This window comes from Pelodiscus sinensis, chromosome 23, assembly GCF_049634645.1.
Source record: "Pelodiscus sinensis isolate JC-2024 chromosome 23, ASM4963464v1, whole genome shotgun sequence".
NCBI classification, from domain to species: Eukaryota; Metazoa; Chordata; order Testudines; family Trionychidae; genus Pelodiscus; species Pelodiscus sinensis.
Genome location: NC_134733.1, coordinates 18,428,606 through 18,446,902, shown reverse-complemented (window position 1 = coordinate 18,446,902; position 18,297 = coordinate 18,428,606). Strand labels below are relative to the sequence as shown.

General features: G+C 40.4%; 1 protein-coding gene across 6 annotated transcripts in view; it reads right to left on the bottom strand.

Moving 5' to 3' along the window:
• Positions 1-803: 803 nt before the first annotated feature.
• Positions 804-18,297, bottom strand: part of CALML6 (calmodulin like 6) — an 82,437-nt gene continuing 64,943 nt past the window's right edge. For 5 of the 6 annotated variants that reach the window (XM_075906363.1, XM_075906362.1, XM_075906361.1 and 2 more), the window contains 4 exons: positions 9,244-9,418; positions 8,906-9,050; positions 4,246-4,346; positions 804-1,405 (listed from right to left, as the gene is read on the bottom strand). In XM_075906363.1, the coding sequence (XP_075762478.1) occupies positions 1,359-1,405; positions 4,246-4,346; positions 8,906-9,050; positions 9,244-9,367 (417 nt within the window). In that variant the 5' untranslated portion in view covers positions 9,368-9,418 and the 3' untranslated portion in view covers positions 804-1,358. Of the gene's footprint in view, positions 1,406-4,245; positions 4,347-8,905; positions 9,051-9,243; positions 9,419-17,030; positions 17,154-18,297 lie in introns of those variants that run through there. The other variant, XM_006119218.3, reaches the window with a different exon arrangement.

Genomic DNA, 18,297 nt, shown 5'->3' with positions numbered 1-18,297 from the left:
ATGTCCACACAGGAGTTTGCCCTAGATTAACTATATCAGATTAAAATCACATCTTTAGTTTAAACCACTGCAACATATTCATTCCACAAATATAGTCCAAAACCACAACTGCTACCTCTTGGCTGTCTATTGTCAGGTAAATGTCTTTACTTCATTTCAATAATCTGCTGAGGCAGGAGAATGAATACTAGGTCTTTGAAGAAATAATCAGTATCTTTAGTTTAGAGGGTAGCAGTTGCTTTTGACCAAAGCTCCTATGAGCTTCAAGACTTACTGCTGGGACTTCTGAATTTAAAAAGCTTTATGGATAAAGTGCTGGGCAGTGGGATACAGATAGGTTAGAAGAAAATTTCTAATACATTGTAAAATATAGGGGGAAAATGACAGATTTTCAAAGGTATTTGGATCTAAAGTGGCAGATAGGCACCAAGTGGAATTTTCAAAAGTGCCATCTGCACCTTTAGGTGCCTAAATATCTTCAAAAATTCAGCCTACAATGAACAATGCACATGCCAGGACAGACCATCCTTGGGCTTTCTCTCTCCTTAAAGCTTGTTTTAATTTGTTTGTAGTCTGGAGCATAGACGTGCAGTGTTACAAGGATTCCCCTCTGCTTTCACCAGTCCATTGCCTTTCTTGCGTGATATGCGTGCTGATCCGGAACCAGGTTGCAGCATTACTGGCCTTTCCATTTGCTCCCCATCCCTGAATGCATCATTTCACAGGTTTCCTCTATGTTTCCCCAAGCCCACTTGAAACACTGAATTATTGTGAGATTGAAATTCTGTGCAATGTGACTCAAGTTCTGAGGCATTCCTTGGTGCAGCTTTATTTAGTCCACTGTGTAAAAGTGAAGTTTAGGCATTTCTAATTAAGGTGTGAACTCTTTTTGAAGTGGATAAAAGTAGGAGTAGACCTGGGAGCAATTCTCAGTTCCAGGAATGATTTGTACCGAAGAAGTGAGAGCCCTGGCAAAGAACATGCATTCCTTTCGCAACTATGCTCTGTTCCTTTCACGGGACCCTTTAAAGTCATATTGGAAAAACCGTTTTTTATAAAGTTTATTAATAAACATAAATTATGGCTCTTGCATGATTTCCCAAAACAAGTTGCTTGAACAAACAAATCTGTGCTGCCAAAGCTTCCACACCTGCTGTAAGAGGAATCTCTCAGATCTGCTCTCATCTAGAGTTTCCTCCTGCTGCGAATGCCCGGCAAGTTATTCAGACATGGTAATGTATGAGTGGTGTTCAGCGACATCTCCAGATTACAGCATCTTGAGAGGAATTGCAGCCCTTGCAGGCGAGGGTGCCTGGGAAGGATCTTTGTAATGAAGGATGTGGCTCTTGTACAGGGCTTTACTGAACAAGCTTAAAGGATTCTCCAGTCATCATGGCCACAAACTCTGAGAGGGAGAGAACCATAAAACAAGGCAAGATTTATTAGCCTCAAATTGTGCTGCTGGCACAAGCATTCAAGTGGGTTCACTGCAGACTGATAGGGCAAGGAGCACTGCAGGGTACTTCTATGATGCTGAAACACTCTTAATTTGCGGCACACTGATGTACAGATGTTCGATTCAGCGGGTCTAGTATAGACCTGTACATTGAATGCTGAGGACAGCTCCAGTCAGTGCCTGTCACACAGTTGTTAAGAGCAAGGGAAGCCGATGGGAGTGTTTGCACGCATCAGCTTCCCGCTATGTGGACTTCTATGTACTCTACATAACTGGAGTTGTGTAACTTAAGCCAACCTCCCAGGTATAGCGTAGACCTGGCCTAAGATCTCAAGCCCAGGAACACTAATTGGACGCTTGTTGGCTGAACAGTGCTTTGTTTATTGAAATCTGATTTTCCAAAGATTGGGATTCATTCCAGAAGTTGAAGGAGATCCCCTCTTTCCTCACATCACATGCATCCCTGTCTTCTAGCTCTATGCTCAGACCACAAAAGAAATTCTTTGATGCAACTCCACTGAGGTCTCTAGGGTGATGACAGGGGAGAAAAGGCCCTACAGGGATCTTTGCAAATGCAGTGGGGTTTTTTGGTTTCATGACACAATTACTAGTTCACAGCAAAGATGAAGGTCTCATCTAAAGATTATTGGAATCTATAGGAGTCTTTAAATTGCCCTGGGTATACTTTTGTCAGGCTTTATTGGCTCAGTGTAGTGAGATGGCAGCTTTTCATATGATCATATTTTCCCCTTCTAGTTAAAGAATGACATGAGCAATTTTGTTTTGCACTTCTCACAAGGATTCTCACCTTCCTCTTTCAGTGGGAATTTGCCTGCTCAGCTTTCACCTGAAAAGAACTGTTAGTGTGAAACTGACAGAACCTTACTTACATTGCACCTCAAATGAAATGCCACAGTAACTAAAAATAAACCAGTAGCCTCACAGGCCCACTGGCTTCATTTTTATCCTTCTGGTTCTTCAGTAAAAGAAATGGCTCATGCCAAGCTGGTGCTGTCAGGATGTCAATGCAAGTTCTGCTGGGCTGTGATGAACTCTGAGGAGCTAATTAAGCTGTCAGGCATTGTTAGAGGTAAGCCTCTGCTTCTCCCAGCATTGGCAACATACATTTATGGTAAGCAGGGAATTTCACATTGTGGCAAATGGGAGTGGAAATCAAACAGTTTTTTGAGCTGGGCCTGAATTGTGCTCTTGCATCTGGACTTCTTCAAACCTTGGGGAAGTTCAGACCTGAATCCAAACATGGCATATTGAACCCTTTTTTGCTACTCCTTTTCTTGTAGAGCTGATTGTATATTTGAAGGGCTTGCTCCTCCACCTCTTCTGCTCCCCCACAACCTGCTTGAGATGGTACTGAACATACCAGAGATCCAGCAAGAAGTCATCAGAGTATGAGGAACAGGAGGGTGATTGTTAGGGCAGGGAGCAGGTGGTTACATGAAGGAGAGGAATGTGGTCCAATGATCTAAGATCAGGACTGAAAGCCAGGAGCTCCCAAGCTCTAGTTCTGGCTCCCTTTATGACTTTGGGCACATCACCATGAAAGTAGTTGTAAACTGAGGTAATTTGATGCTGGGATTAACTGATATTTATGGAATATCCCCAAGCATTAAAGGGATGCAAACCCTTATGCTTGAGGGCCAAAGCCAACCTCTAGCTAAGAAAGGCTTGGGAAGATACTCTCTCAATGGGCAAGTGGTTGACCTATGGGATTTCTTGCATTTCCTCTGAAGCAGCTGGTGTCAGCCACTGACAGAGAGGATAATGGACAAGATGAACTACACATCTGAACTGGTGTGGCTATACCTGTGTTTCTAAAGAGCTACACAGAATAAGGATTCAAAGAATAAAGAAATATTAAATGTCTGAAAACAATACTCTATTAAGAAAAACCAACAGTGTAGTTGTGACATCCAAAATCTCTGTATCAAATCCAAACCCTCTCCAAGAAGTCTGACTAATTAGTAGTGAATTGGGACTGTGATTTCTTTCTGCTATATGTTTCTACAGCCCTGCTGAAAGGTCAGATAAAATGCCACATGTGCGCATTGAACTGGACCACTTTTTGACCAGTCGTTTAATGCCAACCCAAACCAAGAACAGATATTTTTAACAAGGCCTTCCAGTTTCATTGGGAATGACAGCAGATTTCTGTGGAGTTTGGAGACTTGAAGGCACAGAAATAAAAAATGGTTTCTCACAGACTGTAAATGTCATATAGAAAGATTATTTTGGAGGAGCAGACAAGTGCTTTTGAATTCTGCTATATCAGAAATGATGTCACTGATAAATGAATCTTCACTTCCCATTTTTCTTGTGACAGGAAGAACTTCTGCTTAACTGGAGAGTTTGGTTTCCTTAGTGAATATTTTAAAGTGAATTTAGTACTGGTGAAAGGTGCTAGTTAATCAGGGCTGAAGTCACATCTATTTAGAACTTGCACCACATACGCAGGCCAAGCTTTTCAAGAGTGACTAGTGATTTTGGAATCCTAGCTTGAAACACTTTAAAGGAGCCTGATTTTCAGACAGCATTGACTAGCCTGCCCACATTAGAATGCCAGAGTCCCCAGCCCTATGTCCCAGACCACACATGCGTTTCACAGTTGCATGACACTGTCTGTGTGGACTATACCCACCTAGTCATAATGGGTGACTCATGTGGGTAAAACTTCTGAGGGAGGCAAGAAGGATGCTGACCACAGGCTGTTGGGAGTAATCTTCCCAGTGAACCTTTCATTTGCCAAAGAGTCTGGTGTATGGATACTATACCTTCATAATCAATGGTTCCATCCCCATCCTTATCAGCTTCTTTCATCATCAGTTCAGCCTCCTGCTCATTTAGTGGCTCTCCAGCATTCATCAGGACATACCTAATAATACAAACCAAATCTGGTAATACTTTGCCCTTCATATGTGAATTTCAAAGCACTCTGCAAACATGAACTTTTTCCTGTCAACCCCCAAAGGTAGGTGTATGTAGGTGCATTTTATAGGTGGGGAAATTGAGGCATGGAGTGCATGCGTGACTGGGCTGAGATTACACCTGACCTAATTTAAAGAAGTTATGAGCACCTGTAACTCCATTTAAAGTGAATGGGAGCGGCAAGTGATCAGCACCTTTGGGAATCTCAGTCACAGCATATCAGTGGCAAAACAAGTAATTAAACCAGAAGTCCTGATTCCTAGTCCCCTACTTTAACCACTCGTACATACCTATGGTATACTCTTTTCATATTCTAATTGAAAACATGGAATTATGGCAATAAACATTCAAGTGACCATTCACAGTATGACAAAAGTCAGATGGTAAAGCCCTCTAAAGCCATCTGGACTAGGGTTGCTCCTTGCCATATCTATTCTCATGCATTGTCTTGTCTATTTACAACCTCAACACAAACAGAAACTTGAGATGTTGTGATCTCACTTAGAGAAGAAAAATACTTCTCAAAATCTCACTGATGGCATTAGCCCATGAGACTGAGAATTCTGAGCCTAAATAAAGTTTGGAATGGCCAATCACAAACTCTCAGATACAGAATTAGTCCTATGTGTATCTGTAGACATGAGCATGGTACAGCTAACAGCAGCTTTCAGCATGAAAGGAAACCTATTTCACCAAGACATGATACTTCCATATACAGACCTTTAGCAGATACTCTTGAACCTCTTTAAGCAGGCAACCCTGGGAAACAGGGATTGTCAGATTAAAGATTTTGCTGGTCCAGGAAGGGAGTGACAGGGATAGAGGTAGGGTGCCTACCTGCCGCTCCACATCCCCTGCCACTCCTAGGCACTGCCCCTCACTGCTGGTGGGGGAAAAACCTCTAGCAGAGTACGTTGCTGCTGTTCCCCAAGCTGGGTGGGGAAGCGGGAATGTACAGAGCTGCTTCTGCCTCCACCTGCCAGAGTCCATACCATAGGTGTTCCCAAATTAGGGACACCCATAGTACATCAAAACACACACACATCTATTCAAGTGACTCTGAGGCTGTTGCAGCTTTGAAAGGATTGCTAATATTTTGTGCGTATAAGGGCCCAAAAGAGGGATGGATATTATTGCCCCATCCCATCTGGCTATGTTCTGCTTGCTGAGCTGTAATGCAATCAAGCAATCATACTTGCCATTGGTACATAATTCAAAGTCAGAGAGGTAATTTCTATTGTTAGAACATATCAATGATCCACAGACCAGAAAAGCAAAATCAGTCAGAGAAGTTAGCTCATCATCATGAAAGATCTTTGCCCTGCCCTTGAGGAAAGGTGAGGGGAATACGGGCAACAGCATTGTTCATTCTTGAGTTGAAATGATGCCAAGGTAACATTTAAAGTTTTTCTCTTTTGTTGAACCATCATGTGAGCTGAGAAAATAATAGGGGCAATAATATCCAGAGAAGGTCCAGAGAAGAGTAACAAAAATTATTAAAGCTCCAGAAAACATGACCAAGGAGGGAAGACTGAAAGAACTGGGATTGTTTAGTTTTGGAAGGAAAAAAAAAAGACTAAGAAGGGGCATGATAACAGCTTTCAAGTATCTAAAAGGTTGTTACAAAGAAGAGGGAGAAAAATTATTCTCCTTAACCTCTGATGATACTACAAGAAACAATGGGCTTAAATTTCAACAAGGGAGGTTTAGGTTGGACATTAGGAAAAACTTTCTGTCAGGGTGGTAAAACACTGGAATAAATTGCCCAGGGAGATTGTGGAATCTCCATCACTGGAATCATAGAATCCTAGGACTGGAAGGGACCTCGAGAGGTCATCGAGTCCAGTCCCCCCCTACCCCCATGGCAGGACCAAATATTGTATAGACCATCCCTGATAGACATTTATCTAACCTACTCTTAAATATCTCCAGAGATGGGGATTCCACAACCTCCCTGGGCAATTTATTCCAGTGTTTGACCACTCTGACAGTTAGGAACTTTTTCCTAATGTCCAACCTAAACCTCCCTTGCTGCAGTTTAAGCCCATTGCTTCTTGTTCTATCCTCAGAGGCCAAGATAAACAAGTTTTCTCCCTCCTCCTTATGACACCCTTTTAGATACCTGAAAACAGCCATCATGTCCCCCCCTCAATCTTCTCTTTTCTAAACTAAACAAACCCAATTCTTTCAGCCTTCCTTCATAGGTCATGTTCTCTAGACCTTTAATCATTCTTGTTGCTCTTCTCTGGACCCTCTCCAATTTCTCCGCATCTTTCTTGAAATGCGGTGCCCAGAACTGGACACAATACTCCAACTGAGGCCTAACCAGCACAGAGTAGAGCGGAAGAATGACTTCTCGTGTCTTGCTCACAACATACCTGTTTATGCATCCTAGAATCATGTTTGCTTTTTTTGCTATAGCATCACACTGCTGACTCATATTCAGCTTGTGGTCCTCTTTACCCCTAGATCCCTTTCTGCCATACTCCTTCCTAGACAGTCGGCAGATATTTAAGAGCAGGTTAGACAAACATCTATTAGGGTATGTCTACACTTGCACCCTCTTTCGAGATAGGGATGCAAATGCAGCTGAGCGAAATTACAAATGAAGTGCGGATGTGAATTTCCTGTGCTTCATTTGCATATTCGCGTTATGGCGCTATTTCGAAAAAAGAAATGCTGTGTAGATGTGGTTATTTAGAAAGAAACCCCTTCTTCTGAAATAACTGGTAAGCCTCATTGTATGAGGAATAAGGATTATTTCAGAAGAAGGGTTTTCTTTCTAAATAACCGCGTCTACACAGGGTTTGTTATTTCGAAATAGGGTATTTCGAAATAGCGGCGTCCACGATTATGCAAATGAAGCACGGGAAATTCAAATTCATGCTTCATTTGCAATTTCACTCAGCTGGATTTGCATCCCTCTCTTGAAAGATGGTGCAAGTGTAGACATACCTTCAGAGATGGTCTAGAGATGGTGCTTGTTCCTGCCATTAGTGCAGGGAATTGGACTTGATGACCTCTTGAGCTTCCTTTTGGTCCTATGATTCTATGTATTTGTTTCCTTTTGAACAGAGAGCAATGAAGGGTTGTTTTACGACTCTGCAGGAGTCTGAAGCCTGCACTAGCTTGCTTGGAACTTGCTGTAGCCTGCAGTCCAAACTATGTAGTTCCTCCTATTCTGTCAGCTTTGATAGCTTGAAGCTTTGAGGCAAATCCCAGGCTTTTTAAATAAAAGAATGTTTGTTTTCCTTCCCAATCAAAGGCCAAGTTCTGAGGATGTTAAACAGTCTACATGCCTCCTCTTTTACACATTTATGAGCAGGAACTTGATTAATGCTGATTAGCCAAAAGGAATATTTGCCTGTGACCTTGAGTGAGCTAAATGCATTAATCTTTTCCAGACTAACAGATATCTTTTCATATCTATATGGAAAGCTAGGTTAATTTCAAAGTGAAGAGTGGAAATACTTGCTAATTTTATAAAGTGATCTTTTAAATTTTAATCCTTTTTTCTTTTTTTGTTGGCTTTTTCTTTTGTTCTTACAGTGTTGGCTAATTCTTAGTTGTGTTTGTTATTGATAACACAAAGGACAAGAAGCTCAGCTAGTGAAAGAAACAAGGGTTCAAGGGAGAGCTATCATTTTATGCCTGCTAAAGACATAGTCTGGAGAATGTTCATTCATGTTAGGCTGAGCAAATGATTTATTTGACTAATTTCTGTTCACAGATTGTCTGCTAATGTCTTGAAGATCTTTTTTCCAATGTGTTAATTATTTTAAATGACGGAATAATTTCTGTGAATGATTCTTGTTCATTTACTATTCAAACTTTGAGCTGTGGTGAATGGTTTGATTGGTCACATGATATCTTTGTTTCATGCAGGGTAGCTAGATTTCCAATATGATTTTACAGTTTCAGAAAATAGTCTTCCTACATTTCACTGTTTCTGCCAGCATTCTTACCAGTAAACTTGTTTGCTAGCACAGTCTCAGAAATGTAACAAAAAGTAATGCAAACATAGGCTAGACATCTTAATCTAAAAATGTGAATGAAGGACTCATGAGAATTCTTTTTTCATTATTCACCAGCTCTGATTGTTGTTTCAGATGATCATGTGTTCTTTGGAATGTAACATTAGTAAATCTGGATGTCAGTGTAATTCAAACATATGGGCAGTGATCTTTTTGTGAAACATTGAACAGATGGGGAATAAACCTTGTCTGGAACCTCTCAAATGGCTAGTAAAATAACATCAAGATATATACCCCATTTTCAGAATCTAAATTAGTCAGTTTGTCAATATGGAATCCCACGGCAAACTCAGACATTGATTGGGTGCTGAAATCCCAGCACCTGCTCTGCCCTTCCAAAGCTTCAGCATTTCTCTTCCTACTTTAAAGGCATAGCATGTTCCTGATCTGTAAGTCAATGGGAGTTATGTATGTTCAGCATCATGCAGAATCAGGTCCATATTTGTGTACCTTCCAGCAGTTTACTACTCACTTGAGTGTATTCCAGTCAATGTAGCCTTTGTGTTCCTTATCAAAGACTTTGAATGCTGCTCTCAGCTCTTCATCTTGGTTTTTAGACTTTTCGTGATAAATGCCCATCAAAACCAGAAAACTATCGCAGTTCAAGGTGCCCTTATCTAAAAGAACAACAAAGCACTGGGGTATAATAACATGCTAGTCATTGAGAAGAGGTCTTGTTATGCTATACATTGAGGTTAGGGTTTATTCTGCCTGGTGGATTCCTCTTGTGAACCACAGAACCTGGACAGCTCAACACACTAGGAAATATGAAGGAAATATAGTAAAAGATAGGACCGGGGAAGTTCTTACTGTCTTTGTCCACCTCCTTTGCCATTGTCACCAGCTCTCTCTTGGTTGGGTTGATCCCCATCAAGCTCATAAGCTTCTCCAAATCTTCCGTTTTCACTAGCCCATTGCCCTCCTCATCAAACATCTCGAAGACGCCTTTGTACTCTGTTATCTGCTCGGGTGTCAGTGTTTCAGTCTGTGTGGAAAGAAATAAACCAAAAAGGTCTGGGCCAGCTTCTAATAACATTCTATGCGCTCAGCAATGTGCAGGAGGAAATACAACCAACAGGGCCGTCAGACAAGAGGTTAAGCTAAAAGCACAGAATGCAGGGTATGTGGAAGAGAGTAATCTAACGAATGTGATTCTTATAGTCTGACATTGCATGAATCACCAATGGTCAGAAAAATACATTATTCTATACATCATGGCTACGTCTACACTGGCCCCTTTTCCGGAAGGGGCATGTAAATTTCACTAGTCGTCGTAGGGAAATCCGCGGGGGATTTAAATATCCCCCGCGGCATTTAAATAAAAATGTCCGCCGCTTTTTTCCGGCTTTTAAAAAAGCCGGAAAAGAGCGTCTAGACTGGCCCCGATCCTCCGGAAAAAGTGCCCTTTTCCGGAGGCTCTTATTCCTACTTTGAAGTAGGAATAAGAGCCTCCGGAAAAGGGCACTTTTTCCGGAGGATCGGGGCCAGTCTAGACGCTCTTTTCCGGCTTTTTTAAAAGCCGGAAAAAAGCGGCGGACATTTTTATTTAAATGCCGCGGGGGATATTTAAATCCCCCGCGGATTTCCCTACGACGACTAGTGAAATTTACATGCCCCTTCCGGAAAAGGGGCCAGTGTAGACGTAGCCCTTTTGAAACCTGGGTTCCTGAAATGGTCATGAGTCCTTCAGACCTGGAAAAAATATGGGCCATCAGAGACTGTCAAATCGGACAGCTTGCTTTCCAGTATTGATAGAATTCCAAGTGTGGAGTGGGGGTTTGAGTGCCAAGTGCCATTAGTAATTAGGATGGGATTAAAATAGCTGGTCTTTTGATAATAAGAACATGACTGATGTCTTTTCTGCTGAGGCCAGGCTGGTAGCTAAAAGTGGTAGCTTCTATCTACAAGTGTTCAAAGGAGCCATGGTGGGAGAAAGATCTGACACGGCTTTTAAAAGACTGTGCTCCGATACATGTTATGATAAGAGTTGCCCAGAGACCAATGCTAATGATTTAAAAATGAAGATCTCCTTACCAACCAAGTGGCAAATGGAGTCTCTGCTACAGATTCATAGCATTTGATTAGTTTGTGCATCTGGCTCTCTGGAGAAGTGTTGGGTCTACATATTTAACTCACTCATAGTTGATTGGGGAAGATAAGCAGGGAATGATTCACTTACGGTGCAGCTACACAGCAGGGCTTAACTTGAAATAAACTACGCAAATTGAGCTACATCAATTGTGTAGCTTATTTCAAAATATCTTATTTCGAAATTGGGAGCATCTACACAGCACTTATTTCAAAATAGAATACTCTTCCTCTGACTTCCCTTACTCCTTGTATAATGAGGATTACAGGAGTCGGAGTAAGAAGTCCTCCAGCTTGACAGTATTTTGACATTATTTCGAAATAACTGCTTCCTATTTAGACGCGGACTAAGTTATTTCAAAATAACGCTAGTTAGTTCAAAACAATGTTGCTGTGTAGACGTACCCTAACTGAGACTGTTCTTTCTCTCTCTCTCTGCCATCCTTCCTTCCTCCTTCCCCTTTCCCTTCTTTCTTCTGGAAGCACAGAGTTGTTTGTTCAACTTTCCCAGTCAGGAGTAGGGCAAGTATGTTGTTATCCACTGAGCCTTTTCTTCAGGATGGTACCTAGCGTAGTACCAACCATATCCAGGGTAGTTCAGATGCAGACTCTATTTGATTCAAACAGCCAGTGCTTTACTCCCTAACACAGTGAAGTATCCCATTCTCTATTAGTCCCAGAAATTAGTACCCAGTTCCACACATTTCTTGACTGTATTGAATTTGTCTGCAATGTGGTAGCCTGCCTTCAGTCATTGCAACCAACAAACCATTTAATAGTATGTGTACCTAAAAGCAGAACTAGATCTTTCTCTCTGCCAGATGATAAATTTCAAGGTAACAAGCTTTCCACTGTGCTGTAGCAGGTCAGCATGGGAAGTTATTTTTCTGTCTTCTGTTGTTTCTCTAAAGTAGCAGGCCTCCTAGGGTACATCTACACTTCATGGTTATTTCGGGATACCAGAGGTATCTTGAAATAGGTACCCAGTGTCTACACAAGTTGCCCATTATTTTGAAATATTTTTAGAAATAATGGGCGTGCTATTTCGCCATCCTAGTAAACCTTGTTGCGTGAGGGATAAGGGATGGCTTGAAATAGCGAGATATTTTGAAATTTGGCACTGTGCAGACACGCCAAATTTCAAAATAAGCTATTTCGAAATGGTTTCAAAATAAGATATGCAATTTGCATAGTGCAAATTGCGTATCTTATTTCGAGTTTAGGATGCTATGTAGATGCACCCCTAGACTATAACATCCTGCCACTTGCCCATATTACTATAGCTCAAGTGGTAGTGACTGGTGAAGTAGGTCACAGGTTCAAATCCTGATGAGGACGATATTATGTTGCCATGGTCTGTTGCATAACCCAGCAGATATCCTTCCTACTACATATCAGATCAATTTCCATCTAGTTTGTATCTCTAACAGTGGCCTCAATCAGATGCTTGAGAGGAAGGTGCTAGAGTGCTCTGAATGGACCATAAAGAATAGGCACTCCCAGGTGAAACTTCATCCTCACTCCTTTCAGTTGGAGGTTGTGCCCTGAGGCATGAGAAGTAAATATACATTTAAATAAGAACATCTTGGTTTGATATGTGATGTAACTGTAGGTGTTCTTGTTATCCAGATAAATGGCTAATCTTCTTTTGACTCCTGTGCTCTCTGCCTCAGGGATATCTTGTGGCAGAGAATTCCACAAGGTATTTATGGTGTGTACAAAAAAAATAGGATTTCCTTTATCAGCTTTAACTGTTTTGCCTCTCAATTTTATAGAAAGTTCCCTTGTTCATTCACCTTTGCTATTTATTGCTTTTTGTACCTTTATCGTGCCTACTCCTTTGTTAACCACTGTATAAGAGGTAGGTATTTATTATTATTAATCATTATTAATTATTATTTATTATTATTATTAATGATGATAATAATCTCTTCTCTAAACTGAACAGTATTCTGCACAGTCTCTGTTCACAGGGATATCTTTCCAGCATCTCATTTTTATCACCCATCTCTGAAAGGAGAAGCAAATGAGTTCTTTTTCTAGAGATAGCGCGAACAAAGCTGAACCTGGTAACCCAAGTGAGGGTATACCATCAATTTATAAAGTGGCATGGTGACATTTTCAGTATCTTCCATCCCATTTTTTAAGCATTGTCACATTGTGTTTGCTTTTTTAACTTCCACTGACGTCCAAGCAGCAGTTTTCGTCTGAGCTTCCAACAGTAACACCCTGATCTTTTTCCCACTGTATATGTATTGTTCAATGTATTTCTTATTACTTCATTTGTTAACATTAGAACTTGTGGAAAAAATGTGATTTTTCTTGGGTGAGATCTTTTGAATTAAAAATAAAGACCATAAAAAGCCATTGAAAAGAGGATTTTTCTGTCAAAAACTTTCATGGAAAATTGATCCTGATGAGGTCATAAAATACTGGCAGGTAGGCATTTTGAAAGTTTTACCCACATGCTAATATGTGCTAAAAGACAAGGCAGCATAGATGTAAAAATTAAACTTTAAGGGGGAACCTGAGAGATTATAAGGAAAATTTTGGAAGACCGAAGAGTTACCAAGAAGGTTTATAGGAAAAAACTGACTATAGCCAAAGTATAATTTTCAAAAGCAACTGAGGTACGTAGCCTAAATTACATTGATTTTCCAGTGGGACTCAGTCTCCTAACAGTTGAACTCACTTTTGAAAAAATAAAGAGAGAGAAACGTAGGAGCCTAAATTACTTAGGCATTTCTCCCCCGAAAATGTTGCTCAAAACAAATGACCTGTTCTAACAACACATCTTTACATCCTAGTCTAAAAAAAGCCTGAATAATCACCTATTACATGTTTAAAACCAAACAAAATGGAAAGTGTCTGTCCAGAGCGGTAAATATTTATAATGATCACTGAGCTTTTCTGTCTCATCTCCCACTGCAAACATCAACTGTGTAAGAGATTTAACTTGTTGTCAGAACTGCTGGGTGAAACTCCTAACTGCATTTTTAAAGTGCTGCACAGCATGACAGGACATAACTGGCCAACCAACAAATCCAGTGGGCGACACTAGAGGGCGGCACTGCACTTTTCAATTACTTACACTGTTCCATCAGTGATGAGAATAGGTTTGTGAACAATAAGAGCTGGAGTTTTGCCACGAGGGAAATGGCTGTGCTAAGGCCCAGTTTTGCAATTGACAAAGGTCCTCTGACTTGATCGAGCCTGGTGCCTGTTTAAGGGGGTTTAGGGAATAATAATAATTCTAGCTTGATTTCTCTTCCCCAGAATGCTTTCACTTTTACAACTCATGTTCATGAGTCATCTGCAGAACCTGCTTGGGGACTGACAGACCCTAGTGGAGGTAATATTTGCAGCAGAAAGACCCCAAAAAGCTACCATACCATGTCAAGCCTCAGATCTAAATCTCGGATCCCAAAGGAGAGTTCAAAATCCCAATCTAGATTCACATCCAAATATTATTGTCTGAGATCATTTGTGTTTGGGAGCTGTGTCAGCCTCATTCCTAGGCAGCTCTGCAAACCAACCTAAAAGCAACTGCCACAGATAGCAATCTGCCCTGCATTGCACTACGGAGCTTCAGTTTTTTCATTGCTCCCATGGTCCAGAGTGGAGGGCAAGAAAGATCCCCCGTATCTTCGTTACCAAAGCACATCCTGGGGAAAGAGCTGATGAAAGTGCAGGAAATTAAAAAAGGAAATGTGGTGTTAGACAGGTAGGAGAAAAGGCACAGACTCAGTTCATAGCTCCTGCATTTCTAGCAGGAGGGAACTTAAAAGTATTTTATTCTCTACACGGCTTCCTTCCCCCATTAATTGCTTGTCTTAGTTACTGAAGCTATGACATCTTTTCCTATTTCTACCTCTGCTCCTCTCCTACTCTCCGCTTCTTAAATATGAATTCCAATTTATCTGGCACTGATGGCATTACCAAAGTCAGTCTTCTCCCTAATGTTACTGTTATGTTCTGGCATTTTGATAAAAAGTGAGTGGTCCTTTGTAATATGCAGGTTTATAGTCTGTAAAAGATTTTGTAATCCTTCAAGATGAGAAGGACCAGAGTGGGGTTAAAGTTATAATGATTATTATAAATAATGTGCAAAGTATCTGATTTTTTTCTGTGAATTCTTACTTATCTTTATGCTCCTCCAGATCTTCAACCTTATCCTGACCTAGCAGAGATTCTCAGACCAGAATACTGCTACAGACGTCAGTGAGAGCTTTGGGTGCAGCTAGCAAAGGCAGGATTATGTTCTCAACATCTCTTGAATTTCAGTTCCTATGGAAAGTTGCATTAAGCGGCTTTCAAATGTCACCATATAGCTCCTAAGAGCTTGGGTTCTGCTTGTAAATTTCATACCTTCAGATGCCAGGATACAGGCAGCTGTACACTGTTTAAATCTTCATTTAAAAGGTTTTCCTCACTTCAGTAGTTTTGGAAACACTTTGTCTTACCTTGTCTAACCAGGGAATAACATTTTGAATGAGAAATTCAGGAATTTCGCCAAAATTCCTGTGGCAAGGAGTTCTAGCAACTCCACTCTGAAGAGATCAGTGCCCTTTATACCCATCAACTGATCTTCACAATCCCCACTGTAGATGTCAGAGATGGAATTGCCACTCTGGTCTTTTGAAGCCCAGAACTGTGCTCTAATCATTAGTTGATGCTGTCTTTCAATTCCTCAAATGCCCAGCATATCCTTAATGACAGCAAGCAGTGTAATAACTATTCACAAACAGCCACTCACTTCACCTTGTAGGCTACATCTAAAGTGCAACGTTATTTTGGGATACTCAAGTTTCCCAAAATAGCTATCCTATGTCTTCACAGCAAGCCCATTATTCCGGGCTCACTATTCTGACATCCCTGTAAACCTCATTCTACAAGGAGTAAGGGACATCTCAGAATAGCGCTTTATTTCAAAATTGGGTGCTGTGTAGTCAGCACCAAATGATTAAATAAGCTATTTCAAAATAGCATCAAAATAAGATATGCAATTTGCACAGCTCAAATTTGTGTATCACATTTCGAGTTACAGTTCAGTGTAGATGCACCCATATTGAATAGGGAAATCAGGAAAAATATGAGATTTCTGAACTTGTGCAGGTTATTAAAGTTCATGAATTTGGGCCCCCAATGGAGCCTTTTTAGCTACCACTTTTCGTTTTCCCTGCAAAGAAGAAGGTGTCAAATTTTCTATTATAAAAAGCTATTTTCAGGCATTTGTAATTCAACGACTAAAGATAAATCACAATAAAGAGAGACCTCTTAGTTGTAAATAATAATTAGTTGACCAAAGCTAGGAATCTGCAATGAAGACTAATGCTTTGTGTCTCTCTGCTGCTCCACTTTCTTCTCATAAGGCAGAAACTCTAAAGTTGCATGATCTCCTGGTTCTTGTCTTGTGTCCTCATGCAAAATGCATCTGACCATCACTATGAATACTGGACTCTATAGTCCTTCAGATCTTTAACAGAGGCAAAGGCAGAGTAATGAGACCCACCAAAGAAACGGATACATTCTTGAAGTCACCCAACCTGGTCATATGTATTTTAGTGCACTTAATTTGATGCAATCATAACTGTTCATTTATTTCAGTTACTATTTCCCCCAAAAGAGCTCATTCCCTGGTTATTTGCTGCAGGGGTTGTTTGGAACTTAAATGGCAAATTTTCATTCAGGATCTGATTCTGCAGATTAAGGTCATTGGAAGCAAGAGTAGATCCTTAATACAAAGGAAAAATCCATTTGATGTTTATGGTTTCACTTTTCCCAGCTGCATATTGATGATCCTTAGTACTTTCCACCTGTATTTTCAGTCCAGCATAGGACATTCCCTGATTTCTATCACGGTATAGTGTAATACTGTTGTGTACTATTAAACAGACACAATATTCCACCCCAGAGGTGACTGCATTTCAGTAATGAGCAAAGTGTTCTCTGGGTTATAGTTAGTTTAAAGTATTTTGAAGTCTTTGGACAAGTCACAGCATACATGCCAGTAATTATTTATTAGCACTATAGTCATCTAAACTCTGAATGTCTAAAACAGCATCCTTTCCTTTTGTGAAACATACAGTACATGCTGAGCTGGTGTTAAATAACCTTTCAGAAAGCTCCAGGATCACCACATCTCCACTCATAAAGAATTAATCCTGCACGTTTTTCCTAGAAAATGCTTTAATTATTAAACACTTTTTAAAAAGTTTTCAAGAGAAATGAATTTAAATGGACATATTAAAAAATTCAAGAATTTTCTAATGAGGTAGTCATTCGAGCATGTCCAAATAATTGTAGATGAGGCAATTATCACAATATGAGTCCACTGTCTGTTAGAGCAGTTCAAGATCATTTGTCTTATGAAGCTCTGTCTTGCAATAGGTTTTCACATGAAGTCCTGCACAGGCTGCTTGAATGGTGTTTAATCAATATCACGGGTACAGAGAAGAAATGCTCCAATCATTACAGTTTGGGATAGCAAGGAAAGACTATGCACTCACCATGTTTGCAGTGTCTAGGAAGGCTGCTCAGACAGGATGTTAGTAACCTACCAGTAACAGTGTCTGGCCCCAGATGGAAAGTGATCTCTCCTTTTAGATTGTAGAAGAGGGTTAGGCTATCAGTCCTCAGGGGACAAAAGATTCTTGGAAACCTTTTATGGCTTCAAGAGCTTAAGAAGGGGAACCCTATTTTTGGAAGAATATTATTTCTAACTACATCTGCTTAATACATAAGACTGCTCACTCACAATCAAGATCCATTTTAAAGGGTGTTTTTCTCTTTATATTCTCTGCTTTTCTGGTGTGGTGAGATTGTAATGAGTGAAGAATGACTGATACTACTACAAGGCTGATAATCCAGCTTCTGCAATTGCGGGCGAGTGACATGGCCCAAACCCTTTCCAAAAGGGCTAGTGATTTGTGTGTCTCCATTTCAGGATGAACCTGGTCAGCTAGTACCTACTGAATTGAACTCCAGGTGCAGGTGGCAAGTGCGCAGCATGTCCAAAAATCAGACCCTGGTGTCCCCACCTGAGCACCAGAAACCAGTAGCCACTTTTGAAAACTTTGGCCTGAACAAGTCTTGGTGTCAGTTTCCCCATGGAAAAAAATAGGAAGAATTTATTTACATACTTTCTCATGATGAAAGCACAATTAATGTGAAGCTTGTCTAATGTTTGTAAAGTGCTTAGAGATCATTTGCTAAAACCTGCTGAGTTTATTTTAGTAACTGCAAATTTTATTTATTATAATGATGAGAGAAAGAAATCCAATTCTCACAAAATGTGGGGCTCACACAGCTGTACAGAACAGTTCCTAAAAGTGGCAGCAATTTTGCCATGTTTTAACAGGGGTTGATCTTGATTATCTGGACAAGACCAAAATATGTTATAAAAAGGAAATGCTTTTGGGTGTGGAAGGCAGGAAGAGTCACACCACCGAAGAAAAAAATAGACAAAAGATTGACTTCCTTTTTTCTCTTTGTGGATAGGAGGAATGAGCCAATGGGAATATCTAAAGACATAATGCAAGGAGTCTGTCTGCATGATTAAATACAATGCAGTATTGTCAGTGTCTACTTGGATATTCATTGGCTTTTTAGCCAATGAATATCCAAATGGATTTCAAGAGAGAAAGACGCATAGCAAGTGCATCAATTAAAAGAACAAACTCTTGGGATGATGATTCCATTGTTCTGTGAATTCAAACAGAAGGAAAGGAAGCAAAATAAATGGCAGGGCCTAAGGATATGACATTGGGAAAGCAG